This window comes from Amphibalanus amphitrite, unplaced genomic scaffold, assembly GCF_019059575.1.
Source record: "Amphibalanus amphitrite isolate SeventyFive unplaced genomic scaffold, NRLGWU_Aamphi_draft 001060F_arrow, whole genome shotgun sequence".
Lineage (NCBI taxonomy): Eukaryota > Metazoa > Arthropoda > Thecostraca > Balanomorpha > Balanidae > Amphibalanus > Amphibalanus amphitrite.
The window spans coordinates 65,582-83,549 of NW_024882554.1; the positions used below are offsets into that span (position 1 = coordinate 65,582).

Genomic DNA, 17,968 nt, shown 5'->3' on the forward strand with positions numbered 1-17,968 from the left:
GCGCGTCCGCACCTGGTGAACAGAGAGCGGCACAGCCACTGGCGGTCCCAGGGGGGGGGAGGGCCACGGGGGCCATGGCCCCCCCTTTGGTGCTGAAAGGTGGGGCCATACTATCTTTTGGCCCCACCTTTCAGATCGAACAAAAGTCCTAGAAAAGCTTTTTGTATGTTTCATTTTCTTTCTTGCGCCATCAAAGGACATAAATATCACTCATGAGTGGGCTCAGTTTCGTATTCTGTCAATTTGGCGGTCAGCGTCGCTGGCACCGGTTCACGAGTATGGCCGCATCTTACATGGAATATCAGCGTGGGTTTACTTGAGGCTCTCGTAGGCCCAGCAATGGCTGGCATGAGACCTCTTCGGCAGTGGCGGGTGGGCCCTGCCAAAGGAGCGTGGCTCTAAGACACTAAAGTAAGACCTCATGGGTTGGTGCTGTGCACCTCAGATTTCAGAAGCCCGGTGGTGACGCCGTATGCCGGCTTGGTTTCTTAAGGATTAGCGTGGGATCTCCGGGGCCTGCATAGAGTTTGCATTAGCTAGTATGTAATTTCAGAGGCCTGTATGTACCTAATGTGTACACAGTGGCGGTCGCGGGGGGCATCAGGGCCATGCCCTCCCAAGGCACATAGAGGGGGCCATCATATCATTTGCCCCCCCCCCCCCCCCTGGCCCTCTCAAGCAACCGATGGGCCCCCATAGGTGTATGGGACCCTGGCCCTAATTCGATCGTCACGAGGCTAAAAAACACGCCCACACCGGTCTTTGAGCGTCCAACACTGACCTCTGAGGGAACTTCAGTGGCGGTCAAGCGCCCACGTTGACCGCTAAGAGCCCACATCGACCTCTGAGGCCCCACATCTGACCTATGAGGACCCCTTACCGGCCTCAGGGGCCCCAACCGGCGTCTGAGGGTCTCACACCGGTCTCTAGTGGCCTTATTGCTGTCTCTGGTGTCCCAAGACGATCATTTAGGTGCCAATGAGGGCCCCGCATTGGCTGCTGAAGACCCGATACTGGCCTCTAAGGGCCTGCATTGGCCTCTGAGGAGGGCTCATCTTGGCCTTTGAGGGCCCTCTGCTGGCCTCTGGGTTCCAACGATGGCTCATTCCGGTCTTTTAGGGCCCCACGCTGACCTCTGAGGGCCCCATGTTGGCCTGTAATGAGTAGAACCCACATAAGCCTCCGAGAGCCCAACTCGGTCTCTGATGGTCTCAAACTACTGGTCTTTGCAGTTTGCAGGCCCTGTACTGGTCTCTGAGGGCCCTAAACTGGCCTCTAATTGAAAACATACATGGGTGGGCTTCTGAAGATCACAGGGCTCACGCAGACTCCTGCACAGCCGTACGTTGGTCCTGATCGAGATTACTTTACGTCCTGATGGTCCCGCGCAGATTCCCTCATATTTCGACGTCGGGACCCCATGAGCCGGTGTGGGTCCTGGGGCTGGCAGAGACTGATTAAGTCCTTAGGGCTCAGGGCCAGTCTTTTTAGCAGTAGGACTATAAGGCAGGTTGAGTGAGCCCCAATAGAGCCGTTGCGAGGCCCCGCGCGAGTCGTGCGCGGCCCTCAGATGCCAATTTTGAAAACCAGGAACCTGTGGGGCCGGGGGTCTCCAGAGGTCGGTGTACCTATTCTCTCCCGCCGCCAAACAGCTATATGGGTAAATACCATAGTCTGAAAATGAGCTATGTGTTTCACATGCTTGTTCAAAGCAAGAGGTATCCGTACTTTTCCGAATTGTTTTATTGTGGTAAGGTCATGAATCCGCGTGCCCGACGTTCCAGTATATGCTACACCGATCCGTCGCCATGGTGCAGTGGCCCGACCGGTGGAAACACCGTGGGACGGGAAATGGAACTGGTGCTTTTGCCTTAAATTGAGCTTAAAGATTTCACGCAAGAATGAGGTGGATGAAGCATAAGTAATGCCAACTGCGCGGCGCCTCGTGGACGTAAAAAATTAGCCGATCACCCCCGGTGACTGATAAATGTTATGTCCCGCGAGTGTGACTTTGGCCCCCCCTTTTGCGAGCGGCTGCGACCGCCAGTGGGCACAGCTCCGTGCAGGCGCATCTTGAAAGGCGTGCAAATTCTTTGTGCCCTTCCTTCGCCCTACCCCTAGCCCCGTTACCCCACCCAAACCTCGTACAAAGACAGACACGCGAATGCAGCAGACTAGCAACAAACACTCATCACAGCCAGATCGTGGTAGCTTGTTACACACACTCACGCTCCACCTCGTGGCTATGGGCGGTGGGCGGCGGGCGGCGGGCGGTGGGCGGCGATAGTGGGCGGTGGGCGGCAGGCGATGTTGGGCGGCGGTGGGCGACCGTGGGCGGGCGGCGGGAGGGCGGCGCGTCCCACTGATCCGCCCAGCGGTCTGTACAGCACGACTTTGTATGTTTACCAGCCCAGCGACCGCCATTACCGTGTTTTCCAACGCGGCCCAGCTGTGCAGAACACCCCAGGAACGACGAGGCCCGGTGGCCGGTCCCGGCCGCATGAAGCAGAGTGAGCGGCTGAGAGCCGCTGACCGCGGTCAGACGGGAATCGAATCTCCACCTTAGTCCGTGGAGTCATTAGCCTTTGGAGCTGACCTAATCAGACCGTTCGAAATAGCGTGACCACTGCGAAACAATTATGTGTGAGCGCCTGTGTCTGAAGTGAGGTCAGAATCAATCAGGGGCAGAGCAGTTGTCATTTTTCAGAGGCGCACGGACAGACCAATAACTGGTCAATGTATAATCTGGTGACCCTCATCGTGAGGTCAGTTTCAATTGTCCAGCTACCGACCACCTTCGCAGGTAGGCGAAGGAGCACAGTGCCTACCGCAGGGATCACAAATGAAAACCAGAAAATGCACGTGGGCACGGCATAGAGATAGTAATGAAGAAGGGTTGGAAAATCTAGAGAGGATGTAACGCAATGTACTAAATGTCCACTGTCCAGTAGGTATAAGAAGCCTAGCGTCCAGCCCATGTGCTGACTTCGGCTATGGCATCACCTGCCTGTCGAGTGGCTGGCTGCTGGAGAGACCGTGCGACTCCTACAACCAATACGATCCCTGCAACGGCAACCCGGCTGGGCAGGTGACAAATCCCCCGGGACCAAAACACGCGGCTCAGTGGCATTACACGGCCAATGAACAGCGAACATGTAGCCGCAGCAGCAGCACTCAGCAGTCTCAGTGGCAGCGGCAGTAGCAGCAGCGGCACTTGGCGGAAATCCAGCGCCGCTTCCGACGCACATCCAGCGAACACTCGACAGCTGGAGTACAAGATGGATGAAATACATATCCTGGCGCACTCAACTCTGCAGACACAGGCAGAGCACAGATGGCCAGCCCGGCGTCGCTGAAGTGCTCCATACGGCTTCTAACGGCACGGCACGACTAGGCACGGTACGGCACGGAACAGCATGGAACAACACTACGGCAAGGCACGACATTACATGGCACGGCGTTAAACTTGGCGTGGCGAGAGGTCGCGGCGAGGCCGTTATGTGCCACATGCGGCTCATGTAAAGCATTCACAGCATGTAGCCAAAGCATTCGTTCAAAAGCAGCGCTCTTTCCTTTTCCTCGTGGCAATACCCGCTCAGTCGCAGGCATCGACAAACGGCGAATGAATGAATCAGATAAAGTGAATGCAATAATAAGCGGATGAAAGCGAACTGCCTGCAGTAACGGAAGTAGGAAGGAAAAACGGGCTAAATTAAGCAACTAGCGTGCTATTCAAATGGAGTCTCAGTATTACCCGGGTAAAAGTAACAGCATATAGGCCCGTCAACACCTAAACCGATAGGAATCTACAGAACAATCGAGTGTTGCCTTTTACCATTCAAGCATACCGTCCATTTCTCACCAATACTAGCCCAGGGCCTTGACGGAACAGCTGATTACGTATGCCTCTCGATCTAATGACTCTATTGTTTCAAAATCCGACACTTCTCGCCTGTTATTAGAGCGCCACGTTCAGTGCTGGAGGCAGTGGGAATGGATCGGGTGCTGGCCGGCGCTACGGGGGTCACGAACGGCCACGAGCCAGCCCCGGGGCAGGGGTCAGGGCGGCAACAATCGACGGCTCATCCCGATAGAGGGGTCGGTGGATCGAGCGTGAACTGAGCCGGCGCTTAGCCTTTGGTCACCTGGCGACCGATCAAGTGCCAGAGCTTGGAGGCGCCGATGGAACGCCTGGATGAGGGTGCGGGTATGAAGCCGAGTTGGGTTCCAGGCTGAAGCCGCCCGACTGAAGAATGATAGCATCCTGATCAGTGAAAGACATGCCTGTCCCGCCAATGGCTCATTCATTACGGGTACAGCCCAGGCTCGCCAGCTGCATAACACATGACGACGCAACAGCGATGGGCGAAGAGGCGTTGCGGATGCATTTCTTCACTCATTGTCGGGCAGTTACGTTCGAGAAGAGGTCGCGCATTCACACCGGGTAGGCAGGGCTGTGGTCGCGGTAGCTTCGTTAATTGCCCGGCGCCGTGACAGCCAACTTCGAGCATCACTCGCACGCTTTCACCCGCGCTGTTGCCACGGCGTTGCGAAGAAACTACCGAGAAAATCAGCGAAACACCTATTTAAGCACATACCGATCCATCAAAACAATCACTGTAAGTCGCCAACCAGAAAGCTACCGCGAGCGTGCGCTATATTTTGCAAAGCAATGAAATCTGTTCATCTTCAAATTACCGGCGGATTATCTGAGCGTGCACCGTGGGGATTATCTTGCAGAGCTAGGTAACGCATAATCACCGCACCACTACATCTGAGAGCAATCAAGGTGCGATCTGGTTAGCAGCGGCTGAGCCAGATGAAACATGCCCAGTAATGCTACTCTGCGGTGGATTTGAGTCTAAAAACGGCCTTGGATTTGGTCCGAAAAGAAGGGATGGGAAACTGGTAGCCGCTATACCTTGGCATCCGAAGGACTCCGAGGAATAAGTGTAGGTTAATTAACCCGCGAGTCGCTGGGGGGGGGGCGTTAAACGCCCCCACTTTTTTCGCCGAGCCATAGCATAAAAACGGCGCGCCGCAGGTGCGCCAAAATTTGGGTACCGGTAGGGAATCAATTGAAGTTTATTGTAACAAAGTTTCAAAAAAAATAGTTTGGGAATTTTTTGAGATATCGAGGTTTTAGTGACGTCATGATTTGAGTTTTCGACCAAAAACGGCATATGTTCAAAAAATCATATAAAATCACAGAATATATATACAGACATGCCGTGAACGCCATTAGACTGCCAATACCATGAACAATCAAATGGATATCTTCGATTATTGATTATCGTTCCGCATTTCCCAACATCTTGAACTGAATCTTGGCAATTTCTCGTGACTACTTCACGACCATGATACATGCATTTCTTTAATTGAACTTTTTGAGCCAAACACGTACACATATGATAAAGCGAATGTCACCATCGTGTTCTACGCCCCAAATTACCCACAAAACATGTGTCACAGGCTGCGAATATCAGTTTTGATTTTCGGGGATATGTGCCTACCCGGTTGACCTGACCTTGACCCTGACCTATTCTTGACTGACCCATACATGGAGCTGACACTCTTGTAGGCCTTATATGAAGGATTGTGCGCCGTTTTGACAGAGTTTATGACGAGAGGCGCCCATTGCGAAGTCCTGAAGTCCATACTACTAAAAGCCCGATTTCAGGTGTTTGACCTGACCTTGACCCGACCTGTGACCTCAAAATTCAACTATTAAGTACTCATCGGAAGCGTCTCGTCACGTTCTTTCGTTTGCCGCCTTGTGCGTTTTGCTGCGCCTATTGGTTCTCGAGTTATCGGCTGGGGGCGTTTAACGCCCCCCCCCCCCCCCAGCAAACGGTGGGTGGCGAAACACCCCTGACCCCAGCAACTGCCGGGTTAAGAAAGTAGACTCTTGTTTAAGTCGATGTTCAGTATTTAAATGTAGGCCCATGCAAAGTGCCTGCCACTGGTGTATCACGTCTCGTTCGCCGGGTAGTTCTAGCTAGACAGCGATCAATCCTGACGCGCCCACCTCCCCATCCATCAGGAGGTGCGTTCGCGTCCCTAATACATCAGGTTCAGCACGCCCGACCCGTCTCGCAGACAATGGCCACCGACGTCGACAAAGATACACCAGTAACTTCATCGGTCAGGGGTCAGCCAGTGAGACGTAGAGGCAAGCGTCGATGGCACAGCTTCATCGACAACAGTCACAAATGATCGAAACGCGAGCTACGCTAAAGGTCAAGTGCTCTGCAACGTCAAAAAGGTAAACTGGGTAAAGCGGGAGCTGACTTGTAGCGCTGACTCGTTCAATTCAGCTGCACTCTCCATACGCTCACAGAGCTGCCGATTCTGCGTGCGGGGACCCGCAGTTGCTACTGTACACGAACCCCAAGTCTAACCGTCTGTGTGTCCAGTAACAACCGTTAACATTGATATCGGCTGTCGGTCCATGTACAAGAGCAGCTGAGGTTTTCTGTGCGTGCCCTCTGACAGCTTATCGTTGTTCCCTGTGAGGGTGCTGGGACAATTTGCTCAGGGTCGCTGTACAGTAGCAACTGCGGGTCCCCGTACCATCGGCGGGACGTGTAGCCAGACATACCGCGGATGCCACTGGTCATGGGCGGCTGACAGATGGAAGAATGTCCAACAACAGATCACAGGCCAGAGGACGTGTTCACAGTAACACAGGGCGAAGCCGCGGTGTTCGCAAACATACCAGTGTTCCACTGTGTGGAAATAAGGAGCAAGCTTCTTGGAATCTTTGACACAAGACGTGACATTTTTAACGAGCGCTGTTCAAATCAGAGGCTAGGGTTCTTGGAACAAGACCAACAATTTTTGTGTGACATGACACACACCCAAAGTCGATAGTGGCCGGGATTTTGCTGAACAAAATGGTTTCAGTTTCTCCAATGACCACGCTCACTTTCCAGGGCTGGCAGCAAACATGTAGGCAATCTTGTCGTTCTCACGGACCGGTCATAAGCCGATGTTGTCGCCACATTTATCGCAGGTTCTAGCCTGTTAGGCAACATTGGGAAGTTCGCGAAGGTTTCCAGACTTGATTAACAATTGCACACACTGCATTTTTACGACACAAAAATTAGAAAATCGCACGGGAAGATCGTGAGAAATGGAGTAATTTAGTCTCTAAGCTTCAAAATGAAATCAGAAGGCATTGTGTAAACAGGTGCAGACCGTGGCAATTTTGAAAATACAGCTGCACTAGTGTTATTCAAAGGAACAAACCTCAAACAATTGCCAGGTTCTTTAAACGTCACATGACATGGATCCACCGACTTCAGCACAACTGCCCGGAAGCTGGCATTTCCTTGGGAGCAAAGAAAGTATGGAATATGAGGCAGTAATAGCCGACCTTGTCCCTTTCTGTCTCCGCGCCAAGGTCAACACGCCCCCCCCCCCCTTCTGACAGTCCGAGTGACACCGGACCCGACGCCGAGCCTACCCATTAGCGCCTTCGCATCGCCTGCTGCCATATGTGCCGCCCGGCTGCCATATGGCCCTGCCACATTGACCAACACCGGATACGGAAGTCGGACTTAAAGATCTATTCAACAGCTGTCGCATGCTTACCGGTGGAAGTAACCAAATATATTAGAGGAGACAAAAAGGATCATAAAATTCCAGCATATCAATCAAACATATTCGCCGAGGTCAGGACAAATGGGATAAGCCTTTGACCGGTAGATTAGGAATGAATCCATCGCAGGTTTGCTGCTTTTCGCAACAGGACTATAGTATCAGAATTCAGAGACATTTAATAAAAATTATGTACTGCAGGACGATGCCAGTGTTCACCGTGCCCGCCTCTGCTGCCGCAAATGAGCAGCTAGAGCGCCTGTGAGATCTATTTACACAATCAGATCGAACGGGAGGGAAACCCTGCACGATAGCATGTCAACGGATAGATAGAATTCGTCCAATTAGCATATCGCACAGATATCCAGCGGTAAACAGCCCAAATCAAAACAAGGTAAAAAGGCCGCAAAAAGCCCCGGTATGCAGCGCGGTTAGATATGGCTGCGTCACGCAAAGATCGCTCGGATGGCGTGCAGGCCAGCACCAAATGGCTTTCAACAGGTTCCCAAAAAAGACCCACTCGTCCGCCACAAACCGTATAACGCTAACGTTGGCGCGTCATACGCCCAGAATGCCTCAACAGAACGTTTAAAATGTGTTGCAAACGAGCGAGCCTCCCTGCAAGCCACGAACACTTACCGCTCGGGGTTTACGAGCAAAACTTAGCAATATACTGTTCGGAAATATCTCGCTGGTAGAACTAATGCATTGCAAAGCCAACTATCCGGGACCCGAGATCAAATGCTTTCGACAAGAACTATTGTCGGTAATTCCCGAAGAAAAAAGGAGACCGCTCAGAGACAGCAGTCGGAGACATATAGTTGGAGCACCTGCGGGACAAAGGAAAACGGCCCGAAATACCGGTCATTTGGACAGGTGTGGCAGTGGGAAGGGACACCGGCGCCCTCCCCCGCCGGGCAGGTGGTGGTCGCTGCGCTCCGGGGTCCGGCCGGCGGCGCGTTCCAGGCCGGACCGCTCCGCAGCTGTCGTTCCGGCGCGCTGCACCGGCCGTGACGGTCTCAGAGGCGGCGAGAAGCCAGGGTGACCTCCACACCGGCCGGAGCCGCCACCTCCGAGCGTCCATAGCTGCAGCAGACAATGACAGGTGCGGCGGAGCGCTGACCTTGGCTGCAGGTGACCCGGCTGACCCGGCTGACCCCGCTGCACTCCGCGCCGCCCACCGCCGGCCCGCGTCAGTACCGATCCCATCCAACTGACGCACGACGGCCGTGGAATGCGGCAGAGGCCCTTCAGGCCCCGCCACCGCGCCGCCCTAGCAGTAGAGATCCGTGGGATAACCGGGCGTGGATTTCGACACGGCCCGAGCGAACGTCACGTCCTTACCTCTCTCACACGGCCAACAAACACCAGCGGCCGTCCTTCCAACACCCGTCCGACCGCCATAAAACGCGGCTAATCACAGCAGCCCCACCTGGCGTGTGAGGTTTCCCGGCCTCTCGGGGACGCCCGGGAGAGGGACAGGGGGACGCGCGTGCTCGGGTCCCGTCCGCCAGATGGCACCCCTTCTGGCGGGGGCGGGCGGCCCTCCCCGACTGACACCCGCCGGGAGAGATGACACCTGACATCCGGCGGTGACATATGGTCGGACAGAAGCGGTGACAGACGCGGTGGTACACGGAAGTGGTCGGTGGTGGTGCACTGACGGTGAAAGGAGAGGTTCCTTTCCTTCGCTGTTGGTCGCTGGAGGAGACAGACCAGAGAGACGGCGGACAGGTGAACGGAGAAACGCTAATTAACAGCTTTTAACGGCAAAAGTAGAAATTCAAAGTCTGTATCTCGCAGTACGCAAGAAAACGACAAGCTTCTAGCTTACAAGCTGCATGTCTTCCTTCCACTCGCCTCCAAAACACAGTTGAAGCAGCTGGGAATGATGCCCTAAAGCGTATCGAATGCAGTACGTCAAACAAAGCATCAGCAGTGACACCTGACCCGGCTCACTGCGGTCATTGTGGCAGCAATAGCGATCCGATATCCTCTCCAATTTCCGAACCCCTGTCCCCGGCACTTGACCTCTGGCGGCAGTGTCAACAGAGGGCCTTTTTGATCACTGAACAGTGAACACTGAACACTCGGCTCTTCAGTTTATAAACAGACCAAAACTATGCTACGAACAACGTCCTCTCAGCTCCTATCACCACCAAGCTCACTGTCTGTGAAGTTTGAGAACCTAACATTCTATCATTCACGATTAATCCCGTCGATGTTTCGCAATATAAATCAGCTTTCTATGTTCGATAGACATTGACAGTAGGCAGACAATGCGATGGACTATCTTCGGTCAGCAATACTGACTGTGTTGGCTTGCCAACCAAACCGTAACTCTCAACCAAACCGACTGGTGAGCCAGCATGTGAACCCATAGAAACCAGCAGAACCCACTAGAAAACGGCAGGAGCCACTATGGAACCGGCAGGAAACCGGTGCACGTTCGGTGCGCGCATCGTGACAGCCAGCACTGCGAATCGTATCCGTCGTGACAATCAAACTCACACTGACTCACGCCGACTCAGGGCGACTCACACCGAGTCACACCCACTCAAACTAGCACACGCCGACTTGTTCATCGACTCACAACGACTCACACCGACTCAAATCGTTCCACGCCTAGTGACTATGACACACACTGACTCACATCGACCCACAGAATTAAGCCGCTTCACACTGATGCACATCGACTCACACAAACTCAAAACGACTTATGGCGACGTCCACCGCCGGCCCGACAACCTCGCAGAACGTCCTGTCCAACCACCGCCAGACTTGCCGAATACAGACCGATGCAATTCGTGATGCTGATGACCACTTCATTCAACCTTCTCCGCGTGTGCTCGACCATCCCTCCTGAGGATCCAGAAGGGATCCAGAAGGGAAGAAGGATCTTCGGAGCGTCACGCCAACACATGGCTTCTCCGGCGTCCGTTCCCCTCCGGAAACCGTTTCGTATGTGGACGGAACCGGGGAGCTGAGGACGGGAAGAGGGCGAAGAGGGGGAGAGCAGGGGAGGACAGGGGACAGAGGAGAGCCCAGTGCCGACCAGCTGCTGCCGCCGACGCAGGTGCATCCTGTACTAGAGCGGACTTCCTGCAATCGCCGGAAGTGGGCGCCATAGGATGGCGTCCACACTCCACAGGTATGCCACTGTTAGTGTTGTCAGTTTCAGAAAATATATGTCCAATGTCCGTCCAATTTCCAATGCTTACGTCGATTGTCCGTCCAAAAATGTCCAAGCCAGCCATTTGTCCAAAGATGTCCGATACCTACGCAATAGTTTACACTCAACACAGTTATTTAATTTGTTTTAAATGCACTATTACCAGCTTTAATGTGTTAATCATCTCAAAAGCTGAGCTTTCTATTCGCCAATCAGTGTTCAACACGATTGCTTTATAAAAATGCTGAGGTGTAGCAAGTGATTGTCCAAAGTTGTCCAACGCCTGCCGTCATTGTCCAACCGAATTCCGAATTGGACATTGGACAAAATCGGAATTCCAAAGATTCAAGTTCCGATTGACACCACTAGCCACTGTGCCCTCCCCCTCTATAAGTGCCATCGGTTGACGTTCACCTGTAGCAGTGCCCCTCCCCCTCTCCTTCACCTGAAACCCAAAGTGACAGGTGACCTAGCTCAGCCAGCGAAGACCTTCACCTGAACCCCGGAGGGAAGCATGGAGACAAGTGACCTCACTCAGTCGGCGAAGGCCTTCACCTGACCCCAGGGGAGGGAGACACGCAGACAGTTGACATGCCTCCGGCGTCACAACATCTCGGCACTGAGGCGAGTAGACTAGCCCGGGCGCGGAGGCATCCATCAGCGGACTGTCTCACCGCTCACCAAACACCGGCGAGAGTCGACCGTCGAAATGGGGAAGGGAAAAGGGACGGGGACGGGGGAGAGAGGCACGACAAGAACTGGGGGACAGGGTGGCGAAGATGACTGCCACCATCAGGTCTGTTGTCACGCCCGCCGTCCGTAAGCACGCCGCGGCGCGCTCCCCCGTTCTGCTACGCCTGTCCAGCGGAGCCGGGCGGTGCCACTTCCATTCCAGAGGCATTTCCGGCCCCCTCGCGGCTGATGAGGAGGGATGGGAGGAGGGGAGGCGAGAGCCGCTCATGACCCTGAGCCGACAGGCTCGAACTTGACGTGTCGATGTTTCAAAACGTCCAAACGGGCCAATTTAGATGGAATACAGTCATCCCGGTGGCGCCCGGAGAAGTTTGTGAAATTCCATGGTGAAATTAGAGCCGACAAATGAGTATCGAAAACGTTATTACGAAACCCAACCATAAAAGCAGTAACCATGTGTTGAACATTGAGTGTAGAGGGCCAAGAATGTGATAATCTTAGTATCGTCTTATGTTGTTCCAGATTTCGGCGGAAAATACCGCAAAACGACGTGCAACGGAATCTGGCGGAACGACAACAAAGGTGGAGTGGCGCACGGGGCACGTGCAACTGCCGGCGTCTGCAGCGGCGCGTGACGACGGCGGCGGCGCAGCGGAGGTGGCGGCGGGGGCCCGCTGGCACCGGATGTGGCGGCTGCAGCGCCGCACAGCGTGGGAACGCGGCACGGCGGCGTCTTCCCAGCCGCTCACCTCACATCACCTGACTCACCTCAGCACGCTCACTTCACCTCAGCTCACCTCCGCAGAGGTGCCGTTCGTTGCAGACACGGTCGGCTGCGGCAACACTGCGGAATGCATCCACCGAACGCCCTAACACCATTCGACAAAGGACAAAGCGCCTGTCAACATGACGGTGACGGCGCGGGCTGAGGAAAGAAATATGGAGACGCGACCATCACATTCTACAAAACGAAAGGGTTTCTGTGCAACGACGCGCCGGCATCGTATCAGTAATAACTAGTATCCCCTATCAGCAAAGGCATGTTCTTGGAAACCTGTCGCGCAGTTGATGGAAATGTGAGCACCACTAAGAAATGCGACACCGTCAACTGGGCCGTGTCGTCCTTGCCGACTTGTTTTGACCAGTCCAGTCCTGTGACAGGGCAGCACCCATGGACGCAGGACGGGGCGGGGGCGGGGGCGGGGGCGTGTGACCGTACCGGCCCTTGCTCAGATTTCATCGGTGGCTGTGCGGTGAACCAGCCGGCCGATCTGATCAGAACCGGGGCAGGGAGCGCCTAACGATCCGTCAGGAATTCCACCGGAACCCGACTGCTGCCGGCGTGGGAACCAGCCGCGGGTTACACCAGGCAGTGGCGACGCACAGAGCTCTGCGTCAGTGGGTTGTGTTCGTTCAGAACTCAGACATCACATCACATAGATCCCACACTTTCAGGCCAACTCAAGCATTATGCTCAGCACGGGCGGTGGTCAATTCGCAGCCCCTATAAATCAAGACTCGGATAGTTAACGATGTTGCTGGAACATTCACACCTCGACTGAGAATCAGCGAACACTGGCCGCTAGTCGAACGTGTTTCCGTTAGTTCACCGTTGCACGGTAGGCGATCGGGCCGGTCTAGCCTCGCGAAACCTCAAAGACACTTTTTTCCGAAAATTGGAAAACAACGCATACTAGTCGACAGAAAATTCATCGAAGATTACGATCAGTGCATTTGCATGGTTCAGGAGACATTTTTTCATAGACAAAGGTATCGTTAAAGACAGCGTTCCGTAACACTTCATAAGGGGGATAATCACAGCCGATTTTTACGCTCTTTGAATATTTTGCGGAACGATGAAGTTGCTAGGTGTTGAGCATCCATTTTGCATGGAAAGTGAAATTTAGATGTTTAGACGATTCCACCAGAGAAAGCAAATAGACAAAATCAGTTCAAAATGTCTTATAATTAGGTTAACTTTTTTATATTTTTTCTACCACTGAACATTACGTTCACTGAATTAACCAAGCCCAGCAAAAAAAGTTTTACGAGGATGAACTGAAAATAATGCTGTATCGCATGCACTAAGACACTATCTATCAGGGGAGCCAGTGAAAATTTGCAGCCACTTGCAGCCCTGGCATCCAGACACCTTTTTCTTCTAAGGATTGGCCGTGGTTTGGTGCACTTGAGCACAAGTGGTAAATGCCCCAAAGGGTGTTTTCGCGATAGCTCAAAACACCCAGGCAATAGAGAGCTGCAACTTGGCATACCTGACCTTTGATGCATGCCAAATCTTGTGACACCAACCGCACTTTCAAGTCAGGTCAGGTCACTGACCTATGACGTCATAAATGAACCTCTGCACGATCCTCAGATGTCGCAACCTTGCAACGCTCTCAGTGCCAGAGTAACTTTCACAGGGAGGTGAGACTTGCAGGACTTCTTGTCCTTTAGAGGTCTTACAACTTTTTTATCTCAGGTTTTTCCTAAATGTCACATAAAGTCAGGTTGGTCACGTGATCTCACCTATAAGTCAATCGGGGAATATGAAAACTGTTATTTTGGCGCCAGGAATGATATTCGATTGTCTCAAGTACATGGAATCGTTACTTCATGCACTCCTTGCAAGATCTGATGCTGCATTTTTCCATTGTTGACCTTGCATGACGTCATTAATGACGTCACTAGGGTCATGCGAGTTTTTCGTCAATAACTCCCGATCAAATTGAGGTAGAGAGTCGACAAGGTCACCAATGGACTCCGGAAGACCTGCCGAATCGAATGATATGCGATATGACCTCATTCGACCAACTTCGTGATTTGAAGACCTCTGACCTGACCTTGACTCGAGGTCAACAGGTCAACACCTTACGGTGGCCTCACCTGAACCAAAAAGTATACCATTCGACGCGCCTGAGCAAGGCGAACACGACGATGTCAAAATCGTGGTTCTGCGGCCATTTTTTGCGAAGTTATTTACCAAAAACCAAACCCGCTGCTTTGGTCACGTTATGAAATGGGGCCTTGCCGGGCGAGATTTACGCTGTTTCATGGTATGTATAAATTGGTAGGGCATAATCGTTTGAATAAAAAGTTGGCTTGGAAGCAATTTTCTACGGAGGTACACACCATTTCGATGTCCTACCCAGCTCATATCGTCATTAATTTCGACCTACCCTCAAAAGTATTCATGCGTTATTCGAGCGGCAATTAGGCAAATTGCAAGCTCGCCACAGAGCACAAATCCTAAAAGAGATAGTCCTTATTTAAAACATATGCTCATTGGATATTCAAGAAGGTTGCTCCTAAATATTGTGGTTCTAGCTTCAAAAATATGGATGTTATAAATGCCGATAGGTTTCGCGAGGCTACACCGGCCGGATCGCCCACTGTGCGTTGGCGGAACCACTAATGGGGCGTTCCACGAGAAGCTCATATAGATGTCGCTGCTAGTCAAAGCCTCAAAGTTTTTTTGCGCAGATGTTCCAAATGCGGCGCAGTCTTATCGTGTTCATTTTTACTTTTTTGTACTGGAGCTGCTCTCAGTTGCCATTGTAAGCGAATCAGTTTCATGGAAATGATGGCTGACTGACGCTGGGAAGAAATTTCGAATATAATGCGTATGTCTTTCGAACTTGAATCTGAGTAGAGTTTGAAGTCGGGTTTATCAGATTGTGATTGAGCTTGTTGAAAAGACGATCGGAAGCGTTAGATAAAAGCGTTAGAAGGCCTTGGATAAAATAAAGAAGTCTGCAAACATGGTTGGCTGCTGTGTTCCTGGATGCAGTAGCACTGTTGGAGGGCACAAAATACCACGTGAAGAGAAGGTGAGCCAAGTGAATAACCCGGTTACCACACGTCATATAACATATTCAATGTTTTTATGTCCAAATGGCAAGGTGGACTTGAAATTTTGTCAGAGGTTTTAGCTCATGAAATGCATCAGTCATGTACATGGGTGGATAATGTGGCATGACAGGTGTGGCATGACCCAGACCACAACATTGATGCTAGGCCACACCGAGATGTTCCTCGCCACACTGACACCAACTTTTGAAACCATTCACCACCAAGGGCTATGTGTACAAGAAATTGGCATATGTTTGCTACTGATACAGCCTGAAGGGCATACCTATCATGGATTGATCATGTGTAGTATATCATGTCGGCTGCCTGCCATTTAAGTATGCCATTGCTGAAACTCCTTTTGAACTTTCCACAGCCTTTTGGCTTAAAGATGTCTCACTGAGGCCGTAATGTCTGTTTTCACATGCAACTTGCACATTCTTATAAATTGGTCTTGATACCCTGACCTGGAAATGTATTAACATGCTTGCTTGCACAAGTAATGCAAATGTAAAGCTATTTCTTCAGATCTCACATAAAGACATTGCCACATTTTACATGACTGTTTTTACCCACCACAGCTCCGCAAGACCTGGTTGGTGAAGATCAGGAGAGAAGGTTCAAAACGAGGATCTGTGTGGAAGCCTTCAGCATCATCTGTAGTTTGTCGAAAACACTTCACACCGAATGATTATATGGAGCCATCCTGGACATCCAAGATGGCAGGAATTGGTAAGTAAATAAACTGTCAACAAAAAAACAATTTTCATTCAAAGACAATTTGTCATCTAAGCATGGGATTTCAAATCTGGCACTCACTTTCAACATTTGCTACAGGTACCCATGTTTGCTTTTTCATGTTGATGAATCCGTATTTTCACTTATCACTTTTTATGTGAAGAAATGTAACTTAACATGTAATCCAGCATAAGCAATCCTACACTAGCCTTGCCTCAGTAGGTACCTATTCTTTCTTTTTAAAATGCAAATCAGGACACAATTCATTTGAGAACAAAGACATCCATAATCAGTAACTTCATAGATTGTTAAGGAATGCAACACAATTCAATATAAAATATCACACCAAGGTCAATAAATAGCAATTCTTTGCCAGGTAGTTTATACCTATTAACATTTCACCTTTGATATTGTGTTCATTTTGATGCATAATCTAACCACAATTCCTCCTATTTTGCTTTCAGTCAGGAAGCAGCTGAAAAAAGATGCTGTCCCAAGCATTTTCCCATGGACTTCTGCAAAGAATAAGGTAGAAGTGCAGAGGAGAGCCAGGAGCATACAAAGACAGCACACATCTAAACAAGAAGATGTTGCTGAAGAGCCTGATGCAACTCTTGATAGGATAGGCAACTTTGATACAGTTGAGGAAGTTGTTGCTGAGAATGACTACCATGAAAATGCTGAAGTCGCTGATGAGTCTGCACCTCAACCTGAGCGTGCTGATAAATCCGTGCAAGCAGAGCAAAGTAGCGTGAACTTCTCAGTAGACCGCTTCAGTAACAATGACAAGGCCATCAAGTTCTATACCGGGTTTGATAGCTTCGAACACTTTCAGATCGTATTTGACTGCCTGGGTCCAGCAGCGCATAGGCTTCAATATTACCCGGATGGCTCTGCTTGCACGGTGATCCCTCCTCTAGACTGTTTCTTCATTACACTGGTAAAGTTAAAGAGAAACAAAGAACTTTTCGAACTGAGCATGATGTATGACGTGTCAGTCTCGCTGATATCCAACATAGTCATCACATGGGTGAACTTTATGTATCGCGAGTTTCTGGACATGGGACTAGGTTGTGGGTTCGGGGCGGGCCGCAGCGAGGATTCAGGGATCACAAAGGTGATTATAGACTGTACAGAGGTAGCAACTGTGAAGCCTGGAAACGTGATCGCGCAGCAGGCCACGTATAGTACGTACAAATCTACAAACACCATGAAGACACTAGTGGCAATAACACCCTCGGGTATCGTAACTCACGTTTCCCAGACATATGGTGGAAGCACCAGCGATAATGCGATAGTGCAGGAAAGCGGCTTGTTGGAGAGCCTCGGGCCGGGAGCGGAGGTCATTGCTGACCGTGGATTCACTGATCGCTGCCTCGCCGAGTCTAGATCTGTGAAGCTTGTGACCCCAGCCTCGATGAAGGGTAGAGGACAGTTACCGCCTAGCGAAAGAGCCGCATCGGGGGCCCTGTCATCTCGACGCATACACGTGGAACGTGTTATTGGGTTAGCCAAGACCTACGCTATTCTACGTGGTCGGATGTGTGTATCCCAGGTTAAGCTAAGCACGGAAATAGTGTACATCTGCTTCATGCTCGCCAACTTCCGAAGGAATATAGTGAAGTAAGCGTACCACACTCCAGTGAGTCGAGAGGTTCTGAATGTCCTAGTGTCTACCTATGTATGTCTCTGACTTACTATGTTCCGACAGATCAATGAATACACGTCTCATATTACATCAATTTTTGCAGTTTTCAGAAACGTGTAATACAGGGACGCATACAGGCGCGTGTAGTAACAGAGTTGAGCCGAATCTCAAATACCAGGCAGCCGCTATTACCCTTGTTGCTGTTACCCGCGGGTGTGAGATCAACGATGTACCGTAACTTAATTGTCCGTGTACATTTGTAAAGA

At 51.4% G+C, this 17,968-nt stretch overlaps 2 protein-coding genes across 2 annotated transcripts in view; one reads left to right on the forward strand and one right to left on the reverse strand.

Annotated features, from left to right (window-relative positions):
• Positions 1-17,968, reverse strand: part of LOC122369670 (signal-induced proliferation-associated 1-like protein 2) — an 88,165-nt gene that overhangs the window by 64,027 nt on the left and 6,170 nt on the right. The gene's annotated exons all lie outside the window — the stretch shown is intronic.
• On the forward strand, positions 15,123-17,793 carry LOC122369669. The gene is made up of 3 exons (XM_043344575.1): positions 15,123-15,297; positions 15,898-16,048; positions 16,519-17,793. Exons 1-3 carry the CDS (start codon positions 15,229-15,231, stop codon positions 17,679-17,681), a joined length of 1,383 nt encoding a protein of 460 aa, XP_043200510.1. The 5' UTR covers positions 15,123-15,228; the 3' UTR covers positions 17,682-17,793.

Bases quoted from the DNA above. Each gene is read 5' to 3' on its own strand.
- LOC122369669 (XM_043344575.1), top strand. From the start codon at position 15,229: ATGGTTGGCTGCTGTGTTCCTGGATGCAGTAGCACTGTTGGAGGGCAC. The intron at 15,298-15,897 runs GTGAGCCAAGTG...TACCCACCACAG, and splicing joins AAATACCACGTGAAGAGAAG to CTCCGCAAGACCTGGTTGGT. The intron at 16,049-16,518 runs GTAAGTAAATAA...TTTTGCTTTCAG, and splicing joins ATCCAAGATGGCAGGAATTG to TCAGGAAGCAGCTGAAAAAA.